Source organism: Heliangelus exortis, chromosome 1 (genome assembly GCF_036169615.1).
Source record: "Heliangelus exortis chromosome 1, bHelExo1.hap1, whole genome shotgun sequence".
In the NCBI taxonomy this organism is placed as follows: Eukaryota; Metazoa; Chordata; class Aves; order Apodiformes; family Trochilidae; genus Heliangelus; species Heliangelus exortis.
In genome coordinates, this window is record NC_092422.1 from 38,569,990 (window position 1) to 38,595,073 (window position 25,084).

At 33.3% G+C, this 25,084-nt stretch overlaps 1 protein-coding gene across 1 annotated transcript in view; it reads right to left on the reverse strand.

The window, feature by feature from the left end:
• Window positions 1-552: 552 nt before the first annotated feature.
• KLHL1 (kelch like family member 1) overlaps window positions 553-25,084 on the reverse strand; it is a 192,436-nt gene continuing 167,904 nt past the window's right edge. Inside the window, exons 8-11 of the mRNA XM_071740608.1 lie at window positions 21,015-21,177; window positions 8,364-8,576; window positions 3,732-3,903; window positions 553-2,159 (exon numbers count right to left, since the gene is read on the reverse strand). Of these exons, the coding sequence (XP_071596709.1) occupies window positions 2,100-2,159; window positions 3,732-3,903; window positions 8,364-8,576; window positions 21,015-21,177 (608 nt within the window). The 3' untranslated portion in view covers window positions 553-2,099. The remainder of the gene's footprint in view (window positions 2,160-3,731; window positions 3,904-8,363; window positions 8,577-21,014; window positions 21,178-25,084) is intronic.

Genomic DNA, 25,084 nt, shown 5'->3' on the forward strand with positions numbered 1-25,084 from the left:
TTCCACACTGAATTCATGTTCTAGAAGTCTTTCCTTATGTATTTACAATGGACTGGACATAGCAAAATGTATCGTGTTATATATGACTTTGCATTAGTAATTTCATTAGGAATAAATAGAGAAGGCATTTTTACAGAGGCTTTAAAGAAGTTCTTGTTATTGGTACAGAAGAGCAGTAATAAATTACATTAATAATTCTGTAATATTGTGGGAAACTTAGACATTTAACTGTGTGCATGTATTGAATTTGATGGCAAAAAAAGCAAGTATAAAACTGTGTACCTATATCAAATTCACAGCATGGAACAGGACAAGCTGCAGTTTTTTGCCATGAACACCTCACATACACACACTTGTGTTAAGTTTCCTATGCTTCACCATTCCTCATTGCATTGGCTCTTTGTATAATGCTGCTTTCTCACTTTTCTCCCCTGTCCACCCTCAGTTTCTGTTTATATTTCAGAAGTTTTCTGCCATTAGGTGCATTTTCCTACATAATTGTTTCTCATGAAAATAGCAAATATTATAGTACACCATACTGGTGTACTCAAGGCACACTAAAGATGTTAGAGGAAAGACACATCTTATAATCAAATGTGCCAAGTATGATCCTGTATGTATCTTTACATATCAAATGGTTTCAAAGGTTTTCAGTAGGAAAGCTCTTTTAACTACACCAAGAATACCTTTCTAAATTGCTAGAGACAGAGGACTGAGAGGTTTGTCCTTTAGGATCATGAAATGTTTCCTAAAAGCCTCACAACTCTTTCAAGAAGTGTACTTGGTAGTTCTGTTCCTAGAGCTTCTGCCTCCCTGAACTACAGAATCTGATATTCCCTTGGTGGCCTTAAGATTTTAGCTGATTCAGCTGAGCAGAGAGAAAGCATCAATGTGAAATCCACTGCCAAGGCAAAAGCTCAAAGCATCATTACTGCTAGAAATTATTCACCCTAAAGGGAAGCATAGATGACACTAGCATATTGACCATATGAACTTTATTAGGTCAAATGGTCTAATTTTCCTTATTCCACTTGAATTTATTCTGATTTCCATCATTGCAGCTATTCTCAGTCATTCGTGGAAAGCCATAAACTGACAGCTCTGCTCAGGCAAAGTTGGGTATGTGCAAGCATAAGAAAGAAATAAAATGCAGTATTTGTATCCCTCTTGAAATGTTAGAAGCAGCTTTATAGGCTACTCTGGTCATGGGTCATCTGTTACACAATGCAGTGAAGGAACAGTGCACATTTTCCAGTTCTTCATGAGCCTCCAACACGCAGAAATTGCATTAAACAATGAGACCAGAGCCCACGTGCTTAAACTGAATATAAGACTGCAAAAGACTTAGGAACTGTTCTTTGGACTCCTGCATTTGCAACAAAGGCCCAGTGCCCCTCAAAGATTGTTCTGTACATAATTAAACCCCTTCAGTAGACTCACTTATAAGATGCATTAACATTGGCATGGAGGTACAATCTGAAGTCAGCAAAAAAATAGTCTTGGAAGTTTACTTTAGGGTTTATTTCCTTCCTAATGCAGAGCAACAATTCAGTCATTAAGAATGAAACTTGAATATCCAGACTTTTCTACCTCTTCCCTTCAGTAAGACACAAACTGCCTGTTTAAATGAGAAGGCCATAACCCATTTGAAGAAAAGACCTGAACAGATACATTTTGTATTACTATCTTCTTTTCTCATTAAAAAAACCCTAAGTTTTAAAGTGATTAGATGTATCTTGATGTTTCTGAAGTTAAAAACCTTGCCAACATGAAAACTGTTCTTTCATTCCCTGATCCTTGTATAGAGCTGTCCCTTGATTATTCAGTTCTCCAGGACTCATTCCTGACAACAGTACTTTGTATTACTACTCCACTTTAACATATTTACGCCTACAACAGCCTCATTTTTTTCTTGTTCACTGACAGTGAACAGTATTTATGATTTTATAGGGCACAAATAATCTTTTTCACTTCCAAACTTTGTGATCAACAGGATATTCACTGTGTAAATCCTTGTTCTTATGAAGTCATCATTCCAATTTTCTGATAGAAAAATAATCATTTCACAGTCAGTAAAATTCTAAGCAGTGCTGGCAAAGTCATGGTTGCTTGATGACTACAACACAAGCACCAGCTCTTCCAATATTTAGGGAAGCCATCTGCAGGAAGAAAGATACAAATTAATTGAACAAGAAAAAGCCATGCAATGAATTGTCAAAGGACTGTGTCAACACTATTCTAAAATGGTCAAAGCTAATGGGAACACTAAAAAATATACAAACCATAATACCCTAATATTTAGTTTCAAAGATACTTATTTACATAGGAAATGCTTCACTTGAAAGTGTGAGAATAAAAAAAAAAATAATGATTTTACAGATGTCATAAATTTGCAAGGGGTTTCTGCAATCTGTAGACTGTAGCTGATGCTTCCACTTTAGTCCCTGAGGCAAGGTCAAGGCTATCAATACCAAGATTGTATGGTTCCAGTATTCCTATGTAGGTTCAAGAGTCCTTTAGAATAAGTTTGGCAGATTTAGAAACTTATCATGACAAGACAAGGATTAATAACTTTAGAAGACTGGATCTTACAGAAACTAACACTGTAGAATCAAATTATATGGTGTGTAATAATAATAGTAATGCTAATACACTGTAACTGTTGGTACTGTCCATATGAAAGCTTCATATGGACATATGGTACTTCATGTTTCTTAACTATCTCTCCAAATATGGTTACTTACGGTTTTTTAGGTGAACTGGTGTGTTTGGGGAAAGAATCTTTCCTAAATTGATTTCCTATTTCTAAAGTATGTAATGAAAATTCTCTCTTGTCATTTAATTATTAGTGGATAAAAAAGATGGGCTTCTGCATTAACTTTACACCATGCACAACTATTTTTAAGCTTGACAACAGAACTCTTCCTGTACAATCATAAAAAGAAACATGCATTTTTGGTATAATAAAGCTGGCTTATTTTAAATGCTTATTTTAGGATAAGATCATGCTTTCAAATTATATACTTTTTTCACTAACTTAAAAGGGATCTTAGGGGAGCTAATTCAGATATAAACATCTACAGTGGAAAAACAAATACATAAAACAGAAATACTAACAGAAAGTGTTAAAGTAATCTTTGGTTCCTTATTAAGGTTTTTCTATGAATCCAAATCTTTCCAAGCACTACTGTGATATAATAGATTAATTAATTCTAAGTAATTAATAAAATAATAATAATTAATTAATTTAATTCTAAGACCAAATCACCAGTCCCCTGCTTCTCAAACTATCTCTGCTTCTATTGCACCTATTAATGTTTATGTATTTGAACATTCTAAAATATGCAGCAAACAGAAGAAGATGGGACTGAAGAATGAAAGGAAAAACTTGGCCCCCTACATAAAATAAGCAAATGTTTATATGCAGGATCTTCAGCACACACTGGTTACAAATTGAAAATTAAATTGATCAGAACAATAATTTTGTTAGAGAGATAACAAGATGGTATTTCTAATGACTTCTTATTCTGTCTTTTTGCAGTTTCTCAGAATGCAATTCTCTTTTCTTGTCTCCAAAGGAAATTCCTGACATAATACCTGGTAAAATACTAGGACCAATTTTACATTCATGACAACCTCAGATACCATACCTATTTTTTCAGAAAAATACATTTTTTTCAGGTACAACTATCAAAATATGTTACAGTAAAAAAAAACTACTTCATGGTTACCTGTGTCCATTCATTAGTTTGAGGGTCATATGCTTCCATAGTGTTCAGGTATGTCTGACCATCATAGCCACCTACTGCATATAATTTGTCACCGAGGAGACAGACACCAACAGCATCACGAGGCATACTTAGTGGAGCAACCATGGTCCATGTGTCAGTTTTTGGATCATACCTGAGGAAAGAAAAAGGAAACTGAATGTCCAGCTAGAAGGTAAGAGCCAATTCATGCTGATTTCTACTTTAATACAGTCATTTTTTTCTCTGGATGAAAAAAATCCTTCACTATCCTATCCAAAATATTCTTCCTGACAGCAGGAAGAACACATACAGATTTACTGTGTTCCAAATCTAAACTTCTAAATTTTGACTAGGAACTTTTTTTTAGCCAATCTTTTGGAACAAACTAAGCTATTTCTGAAGTAAAGTGTCGAAAAATGAGATTTGAGAAGAGTATTAGAGCAATATCTGGATGCATGTATTTTTTAATGTATATATTTTAAATAGGACACTTTTGTGACAAAAATAAATTATTTTTTCTAAAATCATATTTTACTGTATTTTAATTTCTAAAATGATACTTTATAATGTCCACAGCCCAAAAAACTTCCTAAGAATTCAGAGAACTTCCTTAACTGCACTGGATTTAGATTCTCTGGATACTTGCAAAAGTTAAGGGAGTAGCACTGTTTTTAAAACATAATCACTATAGAATTTTTAAAAGCAATAATAATATTCTTTTCGTATAATGATAGTAATTTAAAAATTAAATTTTCCCTAAGCCATTAATAAAGGTATTCATTAGGTATGTAAGAAGTAGTTAATTTCAGATGCCATTCATTTTTATTTAGTCCAGATGATATTTGTAAAATAGAAATTAATAATCTTTTGTTAGTGCCTCCTTGTTTCTAATACGTAGTAGAATCACTTGATAACCAGTGGAAACAGATAAATATTTAAGGATAAAAAATTCTTTGGCTGACTTTAGTAATTTGCTTCAGTGTAAGGTAGATAACACTTTAAGCACAATTATTTCTCTAAAATAATTGCAAAGGAACCCTATGGTGGCTAAAAAACTTATTAATTTACAAATCCTGTAGCTATTATACTGCCATATATTATTAGGCATCAAACCATTTCCTCTTTCACCTTTAAGAGAGAGTATTAGCTTTAAGTGTATTAATTGAGGAGTCTAATTCTTTAAATGTGTTTTCCTGTAGTCTAAACTTTATTTACTAGAAGCTGAAAATCCTAGAAAAACTAGTATATTCTAGGCTTTTAGTAAAAAGACTGACTATAAGAGCATTGTAACTACTTCAGCCACTCATATTTTCAGTACAGAGCTAGTAGGAGGACTGTTGGAAGTCCCACATTGTATTTTAATGTTGGATTATATTTAACTTTAAAAATATAAATACTGTAGCTATGTCATTAAAGTTCTTTGCTTGTAACTGCCTAATGGTTCATAAACATGACCTTCAAATTGGACAACATCAAAATTGTCTTTAACCTCGATTAAATAGTTCTTGGCAGCTAAACAGATTTTTGGAAAAAATTCTGATAGTCTACTGAATGCCAATCCTTCTGGCTGTTTGAGGACTTCTCAGAAAATAATACTGTAAACTGTGTTCCACTTTTTTAATTTCTAAAATACCATTACATTGATTTCTTTTTTCCTTTGACTTTGATAAAATTTGTCAATTTTGTTTATTTAATTTATTTTGTTATTTACTTTAGGCCATTTTGCTGCCTTTCCTTTAGAACTGTTGAGTTAAATATCAAGGTATGTGATACGTGTCTTCTAAAACTAAAGAGGAAAATACTTTAAAACAGTGCTTGAACCTATGGAAGGGAAGTGCATATAGATATATATATAGATGTATACATATATATACTTAAAGGCAAAAAAAATTTTTAATGGATTTTTTAAAAGATTATGTGACTTTCTCAACAACTCCAACATATGCCTCTAGCTGAAAGTTTACCAACCAGTGAATTGCACCAGTTTCCACACTATCTTCACCTGCCAAAAGGCAAAAAATTTTAATGGACCCTTTGATACACTACTCCAGAATTACAAGGGCCAAGGTGAAGAGATGTAAAAGCAGGGAAACAAAATATTACTGACATATTGAGAGGGGGTTTTTTTGGTTTTGTTTTGGTTTGGCTTAGAGTGTTGTTGCTATGTGGTTTTTTTTTTTAAATAAACAGGTAAGCAAGGCTACATAGAATTCTTATAACTCATTTCTGTCAATAAAATAGAACTTGTACAAGAACTTGTATTTTATAATTGCTAGGAAAATGTCTGAGATTTCTTATATCCCTTCCCTTGCTAAAAAGAACTGTACATTTCATCTTTATAATAACTAGGTATGCCCCTGGGTGAGAAGAGTTGTAATAAAAGTTCTTGAAGGTGGAAAGAAATCAAGGTAAGATGAAGGGGAAAAACTACAGATCACTTGCTTATATTTTTAATAGTTTTCAAGTTTTGAGTAATATTTGGAAAAGATAGCTACTTTCTAAAATACTCCAAAATATCTCTAAAACTTTATAATTCTTAGGAACTAGTTATTTAACCTTTAAAAAAGAACAAAACATTGTACTTTCTCAACTTGTGAAAAGCAAACATAAGTATTAGTTTATTTTAGAAATTCTGAATCCATGCGAAATCTTTTACATCAAACTTAGAAGAGCCTAGATTGGGAGTCCTAATTACTATTGAGCAAGATTTTACCAGTAGCCTTAAAAAAAAAAAAAAAAAAAAAAAAGACATATCTGCTCTCACTAGGTTTACATAATCTCAAAAACATTTTAAGTATTACATCTGGTTTAACAGTCTTTTAGGATAAAATTGGTATTTGAATAAAGCACATCCTTGCAGGCTGTATAAGAATGACAAAATTACAGAATGACAAAAAGCAGAGACTCATTCCTGAAGAAGAGTGAGACTTGGTTAAAAGGCTGATGCCTAGATATTTACAGAGAGTAAAACTTCTGAGAGATATAAAACAACTTGCTGTAATAGACCTAATTATCACTTACTAGTCTTTGGCTTCCTAAGTTACCAAGCGTGTGTGTGTGGTTATTCTTTTTGAAGATAATTTACTGCTTTTGGATGTAAAAATAAACACACTAAATCACACTCCAGCCACCTTAAAGACTTACCAATTACTGGGGGGGGGTGGCATGAGATTTTTTCATGTTTTATTGGAGTCTGCACATTAATTCTGATCCATGAATGCTATGGATCTCTATGAAAGCTAATAGCCTTACAAGTTCTGATATGTTAGTTCCAACTTTTAGTCTAGAAGCTAACTACCCATGAAATATATTATACACATTTTTGCTATCATTGCAAAAACATTTAGATGAGGACCACTGTAAAATGTCATTCAGACACCACTACACAAAATAGCTTAAGGATATGTGGTTTAATTCAGTGTAATAATATCCCTTGAGAAACACAAATGTGATGGGCTGTGGTTTGCCTTCAATACCAGGAGGTTTTCCTTGTCAGGAAAAATGAAATAAAAGCTCCCTTACAAGTACCAATAAGTAGAAGGATTTTATATTTATTGATATTGTCACTATCATTCTTCATGTAAATTTACTTCATTGAAAAATTGGGTTATTGTTCCTTATGTAAACATGAGATTTCTCTGATGAACTTTCCATCTGATCTTTGTTTAAATAAAGTAGAGATGGCAATGAGTCTAAGACTGAGCAAAATCATATCGATAATACAAGGAGTAAATTTTAACTTATAATTTTTGGATTAAATATTGGGTGACTGGCAAATGCCAAGTCGGATTCAGCAGAAGGAATAACAGACACCTGGTTAAAATTTAAGCCCTTCAAAAAATAAATAGATAAATCTCTCTCAGCACCATGACTTGTCTGTAAAGATAAACCAGCTACTCAGATATTTCTTTAACCTTTGCAACTTGTAGATATCTTGTACAATGTATTTTCATTATTCTATTTCAAAGCATCCAGAAGCAGAAAAAAGTCAAGCTTCCATGGAACATTTGAAGACTACCTTTGAACTGCTATAATCACTCCAGTTGTGCCCTATTGCTCTACTGGACTTTCTTGAATTTGCAGAATATCCATTTCCAAAATTCAGAGTTCTGTAGATACAGTTTGTAAGGCTTACATCAACATATTAGGAAGCAGCAAGGAATATCATATTGCTACAAGGAATATCATATACTGTAAATATCCCCTACTTAAGCAGTTCTTTCTTCTTTGCTCAGCTACATTTTCAGAGTTACAAAATGCTTCTCAACTGGTGTTTTCAAATTATTTCAAGGATGAAGTTTTATCTCTGAGAAGTGTAGTTTATGACTCTGCTATGTGCAACATCATGCCTTAAAAACAGGTTTCTGAGGTGAAATGTGAAAAGAGTAGAGTTTTGTGTCCATGTTAATATACAATAGCATTTTGAAAAAAAATGGGAAAAAATTAACCTTCAAAGAAGTTGTCTTCTACAATTTCTATGGGATTTTTCAAATAAATAATAAGTTGGCATTTCTAGGAATAAAAACATCTGCTTATTTTTGCCATTCCTCAGTTAAGAAAATTATGCAAATGAACATGATTTTGTACTCAAAACATGTATATATAATTGGATACCTTTCTACATAATCCAGCAGCCGGGAACAGTGGTTAGAAGCAGGAGCATCATGGCCTCCAACTGCATAAAGAAAGCCATCACATGTAGCCACACCTACACCTCCTCTCCTCTTACACATGGGAGCACACATGTTCCATTTGTTTGTGTGAGGATCATAATATTCCATTGAACTCAAACACGAACTTCCATCCCGACCTCCAACTGAATACAACCTAAGGAAGTCCACACAAATTCAAATGTTAACAAAACAGCTCAGAACTGCAGAAATAGAAAAACAAAGAGCATCTGTGTTTTTATCTGACACTGGAAAACAGGGGGGGGGAAAAATAGCTCAAAATCTTGCAAATTTCATATGGTCAGTAAACATAAATGATTCTATTTTATTATCATATTTGCATACTACTTAGTGCTTAGCTCACCTGAATGGAAAGGAAGACATTTTCTTTTTGAGAACATATATTTTTGTTCTTCAATTGCAGCATATATTGCCAAAGAGTGCCAAAAATGACACAGAGATTTGTCTCTATAGATTTATAAATCATGAAACATGGTTGCTGCCTATCTGCTCATCATCTGTGGTGTGAACATGCTAACTTTATAATTGGTAATCCAGGCAAACAAGAAATATGCAGACAATTTACAAGAATTAATCTATGTTTTTGTCATGCACCCAAGTAGGAATTAGTCTGACAGTTGCTGCCCTCTATTTTGATAATTTATATTTTATAATTCTTTAATACTGAATACATTCACAAGTTTCTAATTCCCCTTTCTTGCAAAACATAAATTAAAAAATAGGTTAAAAAAAGTACTAATAAGCTCTGTATGCCTAAGTACAAACCATATCGAAAATTGTAATCAGCCCTTGATCCAGTACATATAAGCTCATCACCAGAATGAATTTTATGCTCCCAGTACAGATCACATATGTAATGCATTGCAGAAAAGATACTGCATTCTACTTCAACATGGATTTTTTAAAAGTACTGCCTTTTTGGTAGATCTTGGTTACACTGTAGAAAAGTCTTGCCCACATTAACATGAATTTGTCTACTCAGCAAAAAAAAAACAACTATACCCCCAGGCACTGTATGTTGGTTTTCTACATCAGAATGTGTTATGAGGATTAAATTCTGTAGGGAAGTCATGGTAAACTTTTAAAATATTTTAAATTTAAAAAGGCAAAAATGCGTTTATTTCTTATATCAACCATTTTGCAGACTGTTGCCTTTTCTACAGTGTCTGGGGATTAACTTAAAGAAACACAGGCTATGTTAAAGTCCAGCCACTGTGCAATGTAGTACAGAATAGCTGTCTGTGTGAAGCAATTGTTCATTTGGAAGCTTTTAGTGTTGTAAGTGCTCCATTAATTCAGAGACACTTAAATTGCATTTACAATAAAGCTTCGTTGACATGGGTGCTGATAAATAAGGAAATACCAAACCACCATTAAATATGTCACTGAAGCCATAGAACATTTTGGTTCTGCCAGACAAACATATTCTAAGGCATCCAGGAGAATCCACACACTTATGAGAGATGTCAGAGCAAATACACCTTTTTGCAACTATTTTTATGGATCCAGTGCTAAGACATTTACCTTTCTATGTGATTATCAGATATACACAGCTGGGTCCAATTTGAGATTAAGACACCTACATATGGATGTCTATAGTGTCTAAATTGTTGTTAGGCTAAATAAAAGTTTGCTTCACAGGCCACAGCTGTACATTTTTTTGGCAGAGAACAGGAACTGCAGGACAGCACTAAAAAAAACTCAACATGTGATCCAAATACATCTACATTAATATAAATGTAAATATTAGGGTTTGCATGTTGGTGTATACAAGGATGATGACTTTCAAATATGGGGCTTGGCTCAGCTGCCCACAGACAGAGATGAAACTTTGTTTGTGACACATAGGGTAGGGTGACAGTCTCTGCAGACTGGCAGAAATGAAAAAAAAAAAAATACACAGGAGAAGCATGTATGGTTGCTGGAGGTGAAGTAAGCTATTCTGAGGCAATTCAAATGGCAGTAGACAAGTACAAGTAGATAAATTAATCGCTCCTTAAAAATGAAGGTCATGGTTAACTAGCCCGAGATTTCCAAATAGATTTCTAACACCATATTTGGACATCTCAACACTTCTCACAGTTTTTAAAAATCAAAGTACCAACATTGCTGCAGAGCTCAGTGCAACTAACATATGTTCCCCTAGCCTAAACCTGCCACTTTGTTTTTTCTTCTGGTGTAAAAAGTTCTTACCCATTGCATTGTTTTTCAGTGGAAATAAATTTACAAACTTACATTTCCACACTGAAAGCTAAGCACACTATTTCATTTTATTTCAGTTGAGAAATCTAGTAAAATATAGCTAGACATTTCTAGTTTGCTTAGGAGACAGCAAACACTGCTCAGAAGTAACTAATAAAGGTTTCACCTGACAATCTAGTTTTTGTTAAAATGTTCTATGCTATTTAGAACAAAACAAAATTAATTTCTGAAATCAGATTTTGGAATTATTCAGGGTTTGATTGTGCTTTTATCTCAGCAAGGAACAGCTCATAAGACTAAAAAAAAACTATTTCACAAAGGTCCAGTTCAGACAAATAAAAGTTGTAAATCCTAAAAGCCATCCTAAAGCTCTGACCACATTAATCAGCAATTTGCTCCACTCTTCAGGCAAGTTTTCTAATCCACAGTCACAAATGCCCAAAATGGCAGCAGAACAACTCTGCAACTGCTGCTGAATATTCAGGATACTGTATTATTAAATGAAACTTTTGCAGGACTTAGATCCAAAGATTTTTAATACTCTTCCTTCTTAGTGCTTGGAGTCCTATTTTATTAGATGACTTAGAATGAATTAACTTTTGTACCTTTGACTCCCTTGTTAACAGCTTAGAGTAAAATTTCTACGAATTTCTAAGTATTTCTATAAAAGCCTGAAACATGGCTTTACTGAGATCAGATACCAGTCCTGCAATTGCAAGGGCTACTCTTATGCATCCTAATTAAATTAAATTATATTACTTCAATTACAAGATACTACCCCTGCTCTGGCTGTTTTTTGAAAATACTCTTGAGCAGACTTCCATTTTCTTATGCAAGTACATTCAGAATTCAGACATGAAAGATAATCCAGTGAATGTGCATTTAGGAAATTCAAGTTTCTCAAATTTTGCTTTGTTTGTTAATTTCACACTGTTAATTTACAATTTACAGCATTTTCCTAGTATGTTTACCTTACCAGATTTACTACTTCCAACTGCTCTTCTACAACACACATACCATAAATATTGCATATATACTTTCCCCAAAAGTCCAATTTAGCATACTCATAGCTAGTTTTTTTTTTTCTCCCAGATTATTAGTGTCTGCAGACTTCTTGTAGGTGTCACAGCTTTTAATAGCTTTTCAGTACCTACAGATATCACAAGACTTTTATTTTCAACAGCTTGACAAATAAGCATAATCACAATTACATAATATTCATATCCTCATTGGTTTTTTTAGTTGGTAATAGTCTCTTTGTGTTGGGATTTCACCTCCTTATGTATTCCATCAAAACTGTTGAGATTTCTTTTATAATTATCACTGTTTTAAGGGAAAGACTGACAAAGAAAAGTAAGAACAGAGTACCAAGTACTTTAAGCTCCACTGATCATAGTGAAAGTTTTGCCTGTGGAGATGTCACAGATTTCAGTTCCCCAATGATCTATAATTCAGCTTATTCAGACACTGTGCATAGATATGAATTTAGACCAAACTAAGTCTCCTCTGAGCTGGAAGTTTATCTCTTCAGGGTTTGGTCACTTCTTTTTGTATTAAGATTGAAAGAGATACCTAAACATTTGTGTGTGTATGTTTAAAAGGGCTAGAAAATGCCGGGGAGGTGTCAAAGGAGGAGACATTAAGAGAAATCATGACTTGCTGGATCAAAAGCATTTATCTCAGTGCTATCATTACAAACCTTTGATAAATAATCAGAAAAGCCACTTTTAAATTCAGTTTGACAAGCCAGCCTCTAAAGACCAGGCTGCCTTTGATGTGAGGTAGCATGGCTTGTGGAAAGAACCGAATCATGACTTTGCTGCATTTCTTAATGAGGTTTTGCCTTTCAAAATTCTTTCACTGTGAATATCAAAGAACATATCCAGTCTTTTACTTAGTCCCCTTTGCACCCCTTTCTGGCCTTTCAGTGTGCCTGAAAGAGCAACAAAGAATTACTCAGGCACAAAGAATATCTGCCTGGTTGAAGCAAGGAGAAGGTAATAATTTTCATTAGTGCTGGACTTGTTCAATCAGTCCATACCTGATACAGGAATCAGACTGTAGCAAAGGAAAGCTATGTATCCATGCTGCCTTGCTTCATTGGCAAAAGTGGGAAAAAATGACATTTTTTTTCTGCATGGAAAGCATTAATGAGTTTTTTATTTCTGCGTGCAAATTCAGAATGGTTCTTCATATATCTGGTGCAGTAATGGAGTAAATTAAAAATGTAGAAAAAAAAAAGGTCACAAAGTGTCTGCAACTAAAGAAATAGTAACTACTGATTGAGAGAAAAACCTTTTGCCTGTATAATATCGTTACAACAAGGTTCTACTTTCTACACTAGAAATTATAGCTTCATAATAGAAGGAAACTGGTTCAAGTAAATTTAATTCTGTTTAAATTACAGAGGGTTTATTATCTTTGCAAGATGAGTGAGTGAATGCTTATTTCACCAGTTTGAAATATTCTTGATTGCATCAGGCTAAAAGATTGTTAGAGCAAAATAATCTTTGTCTATTAATAATTTACAACAGCATGAGCTTAAGGCACCTTATTTGCTCCCTTATTTATTAAAAAAGTACAGTGAAACTGTCATTAAATAAGAAATTGCTACTGGGTTCACAGAATGACTTTGTGCTAGACTGAGCTAATGTGTTTTTGATATTAGTCTTCTTTGTGACTTCAATAATTCAATAATTTTAGGCCACACAGTTGTTGCATTTTCTTCCGTCTCCGTATCCATTTACTGCCAAAAATCATCCAAAACCAAAAACCAACCTAAAATCGTTTGTATTTCTATAGTTGAGGAAGAATATTTTCAACATGTGTCCCCTTTCACATATAGTGAGAGGCAGGATATTGCCTCTTTGAGAAAACAGTTTGATCAAAAGAAGCAGTTAATAAACAGCCTGTTTCATTATCAGAAGTGTCAAAATCGTCACTATAGAACTTGAAATAACTTCTGGGGGATTTAATTTAAGGTATAGATTTAATTAAAGGTCAAAGTGCATTTAGTGTAAAATATAGTAAGAACATAGACAAGTTCCTGTGAAAACTTTCTAAGGCTGATAACTTGTTAGTTTTCCTCCCCATTACAAGAGGGTTTTATAAAATAACTGGAATTTAAAAATACCTAATGATTAGTTAATATTATCCTGAGCCAAATTTCCCTGTACTTTTTATTTGGGTAAATAATAATGAGCGATCTGTTGTGGAAACAAAAATGTGAGAGCATTATTTTTTTGACAAGGAGAAGCACTGCTGTATTTCAACATCAGGCAAAATATTAATTTGATCCACAACATATTGATTTAAAAGTATTTGTAACCAGTGATAGTCTTGCAGGCAAAAAGCATGCAGTATGAAACATATTTTCTCTCTTTATAGGACTGCAATTATTTATGCCAACTACAGTATAAATGGATTAGTAAAAGAATAACAGAATCACCAATAGGGCACAGGGACAAAGAAACCCTCAAGCAAAAAAGCCATGAAAAAAACTGCTTTCTGGGAAATATAACTGTTTCAGACATACTTTCTTATCCTGTTACCATGAGTGGCATGAAATTTTGAAGTGTTACTTTAGCTTTAAGGATCACAATTACAGCATATTAATACTTTATTTATTTAATAATTTTGAGCCAGTTGCCTAGTTTTTATTCAAGTATGAAAATTATTGGTGCATTGCAATTATATGAATGACTTCAAAAAGTCTTACATTGTTAAATCTGTGACCTTCACAATGAACAAATCCTTCTCAATTCAGTGAATTCAACCAATAATCAAAGATTCATCTGAAGTTGGTCTACTGAGTCTAAAGACATTTCACTGTACCTCAGCATTAGTTATTAAGGAGTTAATCAAGCCTCTAATTAGAAAAAATAGAAATTCTAGTTAACAGTGGAAATGACAGGGCATTCTGTTCTGCTGAGTAGATTTGTGATAGCTGCTGTAAGGGCTGTTGCCCATAAAGATACTCAGTTGAACACCATATTAAATACTTACCTTTCTTTAAGTTCAGTAAGATTGAGGTGTCTAAATGTCTTTAAAGATTTTTTTTATATGTGGAAAAAAGAAAGCCCATGTCTATATACATACATATACACACATGAATACATGTGTGCATATGATTCAAGTAAACACCTACATTTGGTCAAGGGAGAATCTTTAGACTTTCCTGGGTGCACTGAAAAAGAACTCCATGGAAGTTGTGTAATTTATAAAACAGGCTGTGTTTTTTTTTTTCTAGGTATTATCCACACTGTCTTCTACTGTCTAGATCTTTACTTTTGTTATGTTTAAAGACTGAAGTTAGACAGAGTGGTCCTATTGCCATTTCCTGACAGTTATTAGGACTGAGCAAGTAAAGTCACTGTCTGCCTGGTCAGAAGCATGCTTACATGTTTATTATTTATGTAGAATATGGCATCCATTATAAAATTTACATTAAAAAATAAAAAATGTGTAGTAGAGACAAACTGTTTGTTATTACAAAAACAGATTAGCAGACTGTACAGCAAATGACAGTTGCAGTAGCTGTATACCAGTCCACAGTTAGTCCAAAAATCTTGTTTGTGTGGGTGAAGGATGAGAACTGCATAGTGAGGCATGGACACTAAAAAATACAGATGTGCAGTAAGCGAGCAAACCAGAAATGTGGCCTAAGCTTCTGGGAAAATAAAAATAACCTAAAAATAGTGACAACAGGACAAATAAGAGAAAGAAGAGAAGCAAGAGGAAAAGCTCTCCTCAAACTCCCACCGTGCAATGTTGGAATGGCTTTAGAATGTCATGTTTCCCAACAATCACTTGAGTTCTAAAGCAATACTCGAGCAATACTCGAGCTTCATATGAGGCTGCTTTAGATGTAGGAAAAATACAGGGTTTACTGTAAGGTGTAATGATTTTAATAATTACATTACATTTATGTATTAACATGTGTTTACCTAACTTCTATGTGTTCAAGACCTTTTTAAGGATAACCTAGCCAAATGAAAAGAAGTATGCCTGTGCAGAGAGTCCTTTTTTACAGGCTGGATGTGTACCACATTAAATCTTGCTTGAAGAAGACAGAATATGATACATATTGAAATAAATTGTACATTTCTTGAACTGCATGGGACCCCTATGTAGGAAATATGAATTTGTGTGCAAAAGTACAAAAGATCAGGCTGGGGCACTGCATCTGTAATGAACCTTAATGATTCTGATGTGAGAAAATGCCACAGAGAGTTTATTATATAAAGCATGAAAGGCAAGGAAGCAGAACTCCTAGAGGAGGTTGTAATCAGCTATGCAATCAAGTTTAGTAGGTGGTTATATGGATGTAATACATTGCTAATTATCTTGTGCCAAATACTTAACTGCTATTAAGGACTTTGTGGAATTATTAACCTATGCCTCTCCAAGGCCAGTACACAGTGAATATGTTTGTGTGAGTGACTTAACTACAAGACTATTTTGAGAAGCTTTCTTGTGCACACAGTAATTTAATTTGGATCATGCTATTTTCTTGAAAATGAAGGTTCAGCAAGCTAAATTTTCTGTTGTTCATTTTCTAATAATGCATAATAGTCGTAAGGAACGTGTTACACTAAAGCAAGTGCCATTTATCACAAGCACAATATTGATCTAAATAACACAAAATTAATTCCAGCTTTGTTTCATTAAAATGACCTGAAAACAAAACATTCATCTGCACGTATGCTAATTTCTGTATTGGCCAGCTCTCTGTGCTTCCCATTCAAAATGAAGAAGTACTGCTAAGACAATAATCCAATTTTGTAGAAATCCATTATTAAATTAATCTAACTATTGCAAAACTGGTGGGACTAAATAAATGTGACTGAATATAAAGAAACCAAAAATATTAAAAAAAAAAAAAAGCTACACACTATTAAAGTCTCTCTACTTAACAAATAAAACTGAAAATATAGCAAATGCATTCACATGGGTGTGAAAGGATATGAGTGTGCTCTTTTTCTATTATTGCTTATGTAGAATTAATAGAATGTGGAAGTAATTTTAAATTCCATCTTCTACAAACAGACAAAATTAGAGACTGTCAATTGATAATAAATATTTTCATAAAGAGACAACAACAAAACCATATTTTTATATTGAGCTGTCTTTCAATAAAAATATGAAAAGGGAATACATCCAAATAACAGTGACCAAGATAATCAGGAAAAAGTAAGGAAGCATAATCTTGAAACAGTGAAAACTTTTAAACTTTAAAAGTTTATGGAAAATATAAGATTTTTTGTACTTTTAGTTCCCTGATGCTTCTAATTTATTCTGTAGAAGAGTAGAATAGACCTCTGAACAATTGTCTGTAAACTGTAGAGTACTAGTTTTATGTAGTACAAATTGTTTATTAGTTATATATCACATCAGCCCCCCAAAGAGGAATTCAATAAATCATCCCAATTTCCAGCCTCTCATGTGGCCTGCATGAGTTTTCATTCTTTCCTGATTTTTTTAAAGTGTAAATCTAAATTTCACGTTTAATCTTTTAATATCCACACTTGTTGCTGATGTGAGACAGACAGTTCATCCACTCTTTCTTCTTCCAAGCTGTGCAACAGGGTTGCCAACAGTAACAGGGCAGAAAATGTTGCTGCTTCCAAATCAGGAGGAACTACCAACCAGGTTTAATCCCATGAAACTCTACAGTGATGACAAGTCCTACATTAGTTATGAAGGGATGTTACAAAATTATAAAGGCCTAAAATAATAAAATAAAATAAATAAGCTCTAGAAAGACTAATACCCTCCACACTTCCATTTCTGTTTAACTGTAAGAAAGGTGTAAGAATGAAGGAGATGGGATCTCCAAAGCTTCAATACAGCTTGTTACTGCTACCCAGCACCAATTGTTGGTTTGGAAAAACAAAATGTTACTGAAAAGGAAAATTCTTGAGCTCCAATTTTTGGTGTTGCATATTGCCCTTTCCAACATCCACTAAACATGCACTTTGAAACCAATGAGAGTTTTGAGTATGAACTCTTGGCATCTCCCTATTATTTTTATTCTCTCTCTACTTCCTCATCTGCATTTAATCTATTGGTACACATTTGTTCTTTTGCCAACTGTAATATTTCCATTGTGTTTCTCTAGTATGATAGGACTTCTGAATCATGGTATCCCCTACTCAAATTTTGCACTTCAGTGTGCATGACCAGAATCAAACACAGTAATGCAAGTACCATAAATAGTTCCACAATGAATAAAACTGTATGCATTCTTCAGTTGCATTTCCTTTTTTCACAGATTACTTTTGTGTTTTTTTCTATACTAAAAAAGTATAGACCTTTTTTTCTATCCTCTGCCACTTACTACTGTCCTTGTTTCTTATGGTCATGCAATTAGTTCTATAGGTGTATGTAGAAATATATATATATATATGTGTGTGTGTGTGTATATATATATATATTTATGTATAAATATATATATAATATATAAATTAAATATATTAATATATATAAATATATTAAATTTGAATGGTCTGTTGATTTAGCTTTTACATTCCTTTATCACAAAGATGATCATTGAAAAAATTTTAGCAATAACTTTGTGGCAACCAAGTTGTCACATACAATTCTTTTCTTGTTTAAATCCCTGTACTATTAATCTTTTTGCCATCTTGAGGAATTATTTCTTGTGCAATGCCAGATAAACTGCTTTATTGAAATTCTCATGGAATAAATGGGCTATGTCTTTTATCTTGAAAACCACCTATTCCTTTTATTAGTCGTTCAAACTGCCCCCTAGGTGTAGGGAGGGACTTAAGAAAAGGAATATTGCTTGTGTTCCAAATTGAAGGATAGCAATTGCAGTATCCTATTACTGTAGGAAATCTGAGAGAAGCAAGCAGGTGACATTTGTGCTTGGATAGGAAATTGTTCCATTAAGCTTTCATGGATAAAACAGTATTGTGACCTCAAAATGCAATAATGCAACCAGAGTACAAAAAAGAGCCCTGTCAATTGGACTGTTTAAAAATCCCAACTCAAACAAAAAAAAACCCAGAACAATTCACATATTTATTTTTCTGTATTTCTGACAGAGTCAGTAGGATTTTATTACTTCATTAATTAGAAGCTTATAAAAGCAGCAAAGTAACTGATAACTGATCTGCACAATATAGCATTTGTCAGTTGTGTGAAACAGTGTAGTAATAATAGCACCAGAGAGATGAAAGGTTTGGTCTTTACATATGTTTTTCTAGTTTCAGTTCTTGGCATATGGGATGCTTTTTAAAGATGGTTATTCAGATTTAAAAAGAAATAAGTCAGCAGTGTATTTCCTATTTGCTTCAGTGAGACATTGCTTTTGAGTTTTCAGTGGTGTCCATTCCTAGGTAAGTTATGCAAAATTCTTTTGAGGATTTATTAACCAAGAAGCATTAAATACATGCTCATCTGTGCAGAAATATATAAAAATAATATATGAACATAGTAATATGCAACTCTTCGTAATTTTATTTCTATATCTCAGGATAATTTGTTGGGATCTTACAGTATACACTATTGTATTAGGGTTCTTTTAGAGCAACAGGGTTGTTGAAACAGCTTTGTATATTTGATCTACTCTGGAACATTTTAATGCCACTGTGACTTCTGAAAAGGAAGCAATTACAATTAATCTTCAGTGGTTTGCAGATGATTTCACAATATAACTAACTCCTAATGTGATGGATGAGAAGTAGATCATCTGAGTATATAGTATTATGAATAAAATAATATACAATTAATAATGAATGCATCACAAAAAGTCTATTTGATCTGCAAATAGGGCACAACTGTAATAGAACAAACTCGTAAAATTAGTTAACACTTTTAAAGTATACATATTGACATAATGATAAAATAATGGGTGCTCTGTCAAGCCTCCTGCAGTTGCTACAGATAGGTACATAATCTCCTATAGGTCTTGTAACAGTTGTGTGTGGGCTAAATCAAGCATCTTTTTTGACTTTTGCATTCAGTTACTCCTACAGTCATTAGAAAAGAGTCTGACATTGCCAGAAATCAATTCAGTCTACTTATTTCAAGCTTGTATCTTAGGTGTGGTAGGCACAATGTAATATAAAGAATCTGGGGGGAGTTTATCCAATTGTATAATCAAAACTGAATGGTTTGCAACTAGAAAAAAATGGGTGAGCAAAATTCAGTGGGTTTTGAATTATGGAATAAATAGTACAGCATACCATGAAACCCAACTGCATTCATAAATCCTTGGTTTCCCTATATACTTTTAATCCTAACTTTTAACTATTTTTAATGTACTCAACAGTTACCCTCTCATTTGCAGCTGTTTCTTATCCTTTAGTATTTCCATTTCAGTGACAACAAACTATGAGGAAAACAATATTCCAGAATTAATCTTCCCCCCATAAGATACCAAAAATGCAGAAGTCAGAATTCAGAGTCCTTGGATTTCCTATGTAGGTGGCAGAGAAAAATAGGTACTTAGAGAGCACAATTCATTCTGCCTTAACATAAATGTCTAAAGTAAAACAAATGTTATCCTAGAAGTACATATTTTTTCGTGACCATAAGAAAAGCTTCAGTCAAACGGCTCAGTTGTAAATGTCTATACACAAATACCTGAAGTTAGGTGTGATGAATACCACCTCCCCCCCTTATTAGTAAGAGTTCACACCATATTCTTTTTAGCAACGTAGATAAAAGCAAGTATTTTAAAAGTAATAAGCAAAAAGTATTAAGCAAAAAGCGAGACATGATAGCATGTGACTGTAAAATGAGTTTTAATAAGTGCCAGTTTAAAATTTTAATAATGGAAGTTATAAAAGAGAAGCTTAGAATCTGAACACAATTAGAATTACAAGTTTAATGCAGTCTAACTGGTTTCAGAATAATAAAATTTCTGTTTACTTCCTGTGCAAAAGTAGTTGCTCTCAGAGAAAGAAAGGTCTCATGGGTCAATGTTTAGCTGAAGCAAGGCAAAAAATGCATATAGAACAAATCTTATCACTGGGTACATGACATCATTAGATGGGTAAACGCAGTTAGTTAACTAGAACTGATGTATAAAACTTCTATAAAAGTCACATGAGTCCTGACATTTTTTCCTGAACTGTTTTTTAACATACAGAATAAAATTTCAGGTCTATATTCTTAAGCATTTGATAGAAATCTTTTCTAAAAATAATATAGAAAATATTTTTAAATTATCTATTTCAAATCAATATAAAAGCCATGAGATATAGGAGGGTCTGCACAACAGTGTCTACATTTATTTTAGAAGACACCCTCTATTACAAAATCCTGAAAGTTATTTCCTACTGTCACAGTTATTCATTCCTGTAAGAAACATGCTTCAATCATATAAGAACACCCTACTCACTTGCCATTTAATGCTGCCACTCCAACAGTGCTTCTGGCAATGGACATACTTGCCACAAATGTCCACTGCTGACTTTGAGGGTCCCATCTCTCAACTGTATTCAAATAACTCCAACCATCGTGTCCTCCCACTGCATAAATAGGCCCTTCAAGCACTGTAACTCCTAAAATGGAGAGAGTGAAAGAAGATAAAAGTATGCTTTATACATATGAAAAAATAAAAACTTCCAAAACACAGCTAAGAAATGAACTTGCATATTCAAAATGAAAATGGAAACACCAATTTCACATTTACTAATTAAGGATTAACAAACAGGAATAAAATTAATGTCACTCCACGTGGCTTTACGTAAAATAGGTTTTGTCAAACAAACCTAATTTCATTTCTTGAGAAGATTGTTTGCTTCATAGAATAACATGTCAATGACTTCTGCATACTGCTTTTTTTCTCAACATTCTGAACATGAATTAGTTCTTTCAGTAAAGCACATAAATCAGTGAGGCACATAGTAAATAAATTATGGACTGCATACATGGAAGATTTCACATTACTATCAGCCTAAGGAGGATTTCTCTGAATGGAATTGCTTCTACCATTATTCCACAGGGAAAGAAAGAAGTCTAATGTTTACAACATTTTTTGTCAAGTATCTGGAATAAAATACCTTTTTTCACTAGTGGGACTTACTCAAACTTATTCAAAGGCCCAAGCAAGTAACCTAGAATAAGAAACCTGAAGTGCTTCAACAACTTACATTACCAAACAAAATAAAAAAAAAAAGACAGTGGGCACCTTCACAGGAAAATCATGGTGTCTTTTATCTATTGAAGAATATTAAAACAAAATGTAAAGCATGGAAGTTGCACTAGAAGAAACTGAAATAAGAAAGAAATTTTTAACTATTAGTATTTTTAATCACCCATTCAAAGGAACTGATGAATTCTCTACCTCTAAGTATCTTCAGTTTAACTTAAAAGACTGGAAGGTTAGTTAAAGCTAAGAACCATTTGTTACAAAACTGTGAGCTCAGTAATTCCATTTCTATGAATCCATGATCTCAAACAGTCATAATTCAAAAAATCACAGGCAAAATCCAACCCTATTCCTAAGTCGGCTGTTTTTTTTCTCACTCCATTTCACATGATTTGAACTCATCAAAAATCAGAGAACAGTAGATCATTAAAGTTTCAGAGAATGGGTTCATTTTCTTCTTTCAGAAAAGACTATAATTTCAAACAAGTTAAAATGTCTACAGATTTCCACTTTCTGAGTGAAAACTCTGTTTTATTTCAGAAAAGTCGTTCATTCAAAGCTTAATTTGGCATTAAAAACTGTATTTATCAGAGAGTTTGAACAAGTGTTACCTCAGTGTTCATTGAAAGTGTTCCTCCACTGTGCCTTTGGGTATTGTTCTTTTGGTTTGTTTGTTTGGTTGGCTGGTTGGTTTTTTAAAACCTTAGAAAAATTAAAAAACCCTACTAAAGTCTCACTATAATTTCCCTTTTTAAAATTTCTGAGCCTTTTCTTTTTCTATAGAATATTCTTTGAGCTCTTTCTCCAGTTTCTTCTGGTATGACACCTTTTATTCAATCAATTATTTAATCTATAATTATTCCAGAATATTATGGTGAATATTAAATTGAGTGGTCTGTATAGCTTAATATCTCAGAATGCAACCAGTACCAATCATGCAAGAAGATGAATTAGAAGTGTTCACATAAAAAATCAGGATATAATATGCTGTCGTTGTGTGTGGTTGGTGGGTTGGTTTTTTTTTACCTTTCTATTGAATTGATACATAAATATCATTAAAGCCTGAGTGAACAAGTTTACATTGCCAAAAAAATTGTATATTTTTTTGTTAGAAGACTGTAATCTAAAACTTTTAATATATATATACACATATATGTGTGTGTGTATATATATATATTCATTATTTAATTCAAGGTTAAATAGAAAATCAGATTCTTATTGGGATACAAAATTACTAATATTTGAAGAAAGTTTAGTATTGCATGGGTTTCTATGCACATCCATGCATGTGTAACTGGTGTCCAGCTTAAGACACAAACCTGTTTCACCTTCACCCATAAGCAATGGTATTATTATGCAGGGAATTTTGCAGTGAAACTGATCCATGTCAAAGCACATCTCATCAGTTTTAAAATTTCCAATTTTTCCATCCTCAAATAGACAATTTGCTCTGTCATTAGGACATAAATAGTTGTCCTCAATTTATTCTTTTCATATCTGAGTTTTATCCTTTTTTTCTTCTTCTGTAAAGCATCCCATTTATTTCACTCACATTTTGTAGAAAATTTGCTTTCCTCCTAATCCAAATACTTTTCTTCCTGTATTTTCATGGATTTGTAGCCCCCCGTATTTTTTTTAATGACAATGAAAACTGCCCAGCACATTGTATTAATGTAATGCATTTTCTCTCTGCATTTCCTGTCATATTCTAACCAGGCTTCATACAGAAAAGAGCCTTCATTGACTTCTGTATCAGGAGATCTCACAATATATGTGAGATGCAAGATTCCTTCAGATTTTTTTCCCCAATGTCTTTTTCTTTGCATTTACTACTTGCTGTTGTGCTGTGTATTCAACTGCTTTTTAAGGTTCACCAGGGTGTTTTCTGAGCTTGTCTGGCATTATTGAGTAACTTCTATATCCTTTGCTATCATGGTGTTCAGATTGGTTTCCACACAGATTAATCTTACCCTGACACAGGGCTATGCTGCAGTTTAAAAATTGCCAAAATAAAAATGTTGATTTACTGTGAGATTCATGTCATGCTCCTCTGTCAAAAGGTGTGAATAGTTACAGCTGCATCAATGAAGAAATCTGGAAGGTTATTTTGCTTAGTGAACTTTAGGGGATTCAGTATAAGATTGCCTGTTTCAGTTTGCCATATTGCATTACTTCTACAATATGAAGATGTACTGGCAAAGCTGTATGAAAATTATTATTTCCATACAGGAAATAGACAGAAGGTTTACATACAAAAGCATGAATGTTTATCAAAATATTTTTTCTGTGACATAATACAATCATAGTGTACAAAAAAAAAAAAAAAAGATTGTAAGACTAAGAGTATAACTCCAAGAAGAATAAGGATCTAATGACTGGAATTAGCAACTTGTTAACTTAAGCCTAAGAACAATATACCTTCTTTTAACCAGTGATGGTAAGCATTTATGGGATTCAAGAACTTGGGAATTTGCTGTTTTCTGTGTTGCTTGAAGTTTTCACATCTATACATTTTTCAATAGACACACTCAATCTTCTTGAGTTATCATGTACTCAACATAGGAAAGGTTGAAACACGATGATTTTTTAATCAAGTCAAGTTGATAAAGGAATCAAATTCACTCTGTGCTGCAATGCCAATAAAAAGATTTCATTCCCTCTTCACTATTAAAATCATATTAAATATTTGTTAATAGCAATACACAAATATGTATATACAGAGGTGGAAAAAAAAATCCCTTCATACATATCTGAGACATTTATGCCTGTGTAGAGAAAAGTCAGCTAAAGGAAACAAATCCAAGGAAAAAACCCAAGGCAAGGCTAAACAGACAGATTTCCATCAGAGAGTAACTTTTTAAAATAGAAATGTTGGAGCCTTTTACTCATCTTTTTCCAGGTGCTTATATTCTACATATTTTGCCTTTGGCTTTCTTTACAGTTATTTAAACTATTTCAATACCATTATCCACATATATATTGAAAAGTGGAGCCATAGAAGGCTGGATTTACACATGTTGTGGCTTAGGCCAAGCTGGTAACCACCAGGCCTCCATTCACCCACCTCTCACCCCCACTGTGGGGTAGTGAGGAGAAAATCCACCTAAAGGATCACTAATTGAGACAAGGATATGGGGGTTTTCACTCCACAGATATGGTGAGGGGAAAAAACACTCAAACTCAATTCAGGGGAAAAAAAAATTAATCTCTCAGGAGAAAGAGAAAACATGAACAGATCTTAATACCTCTCCACCACACACACATACACACACAACTTATTCCCGGTCCCGGGTCGCTTCCCTGCTGCCTCCCCCTCA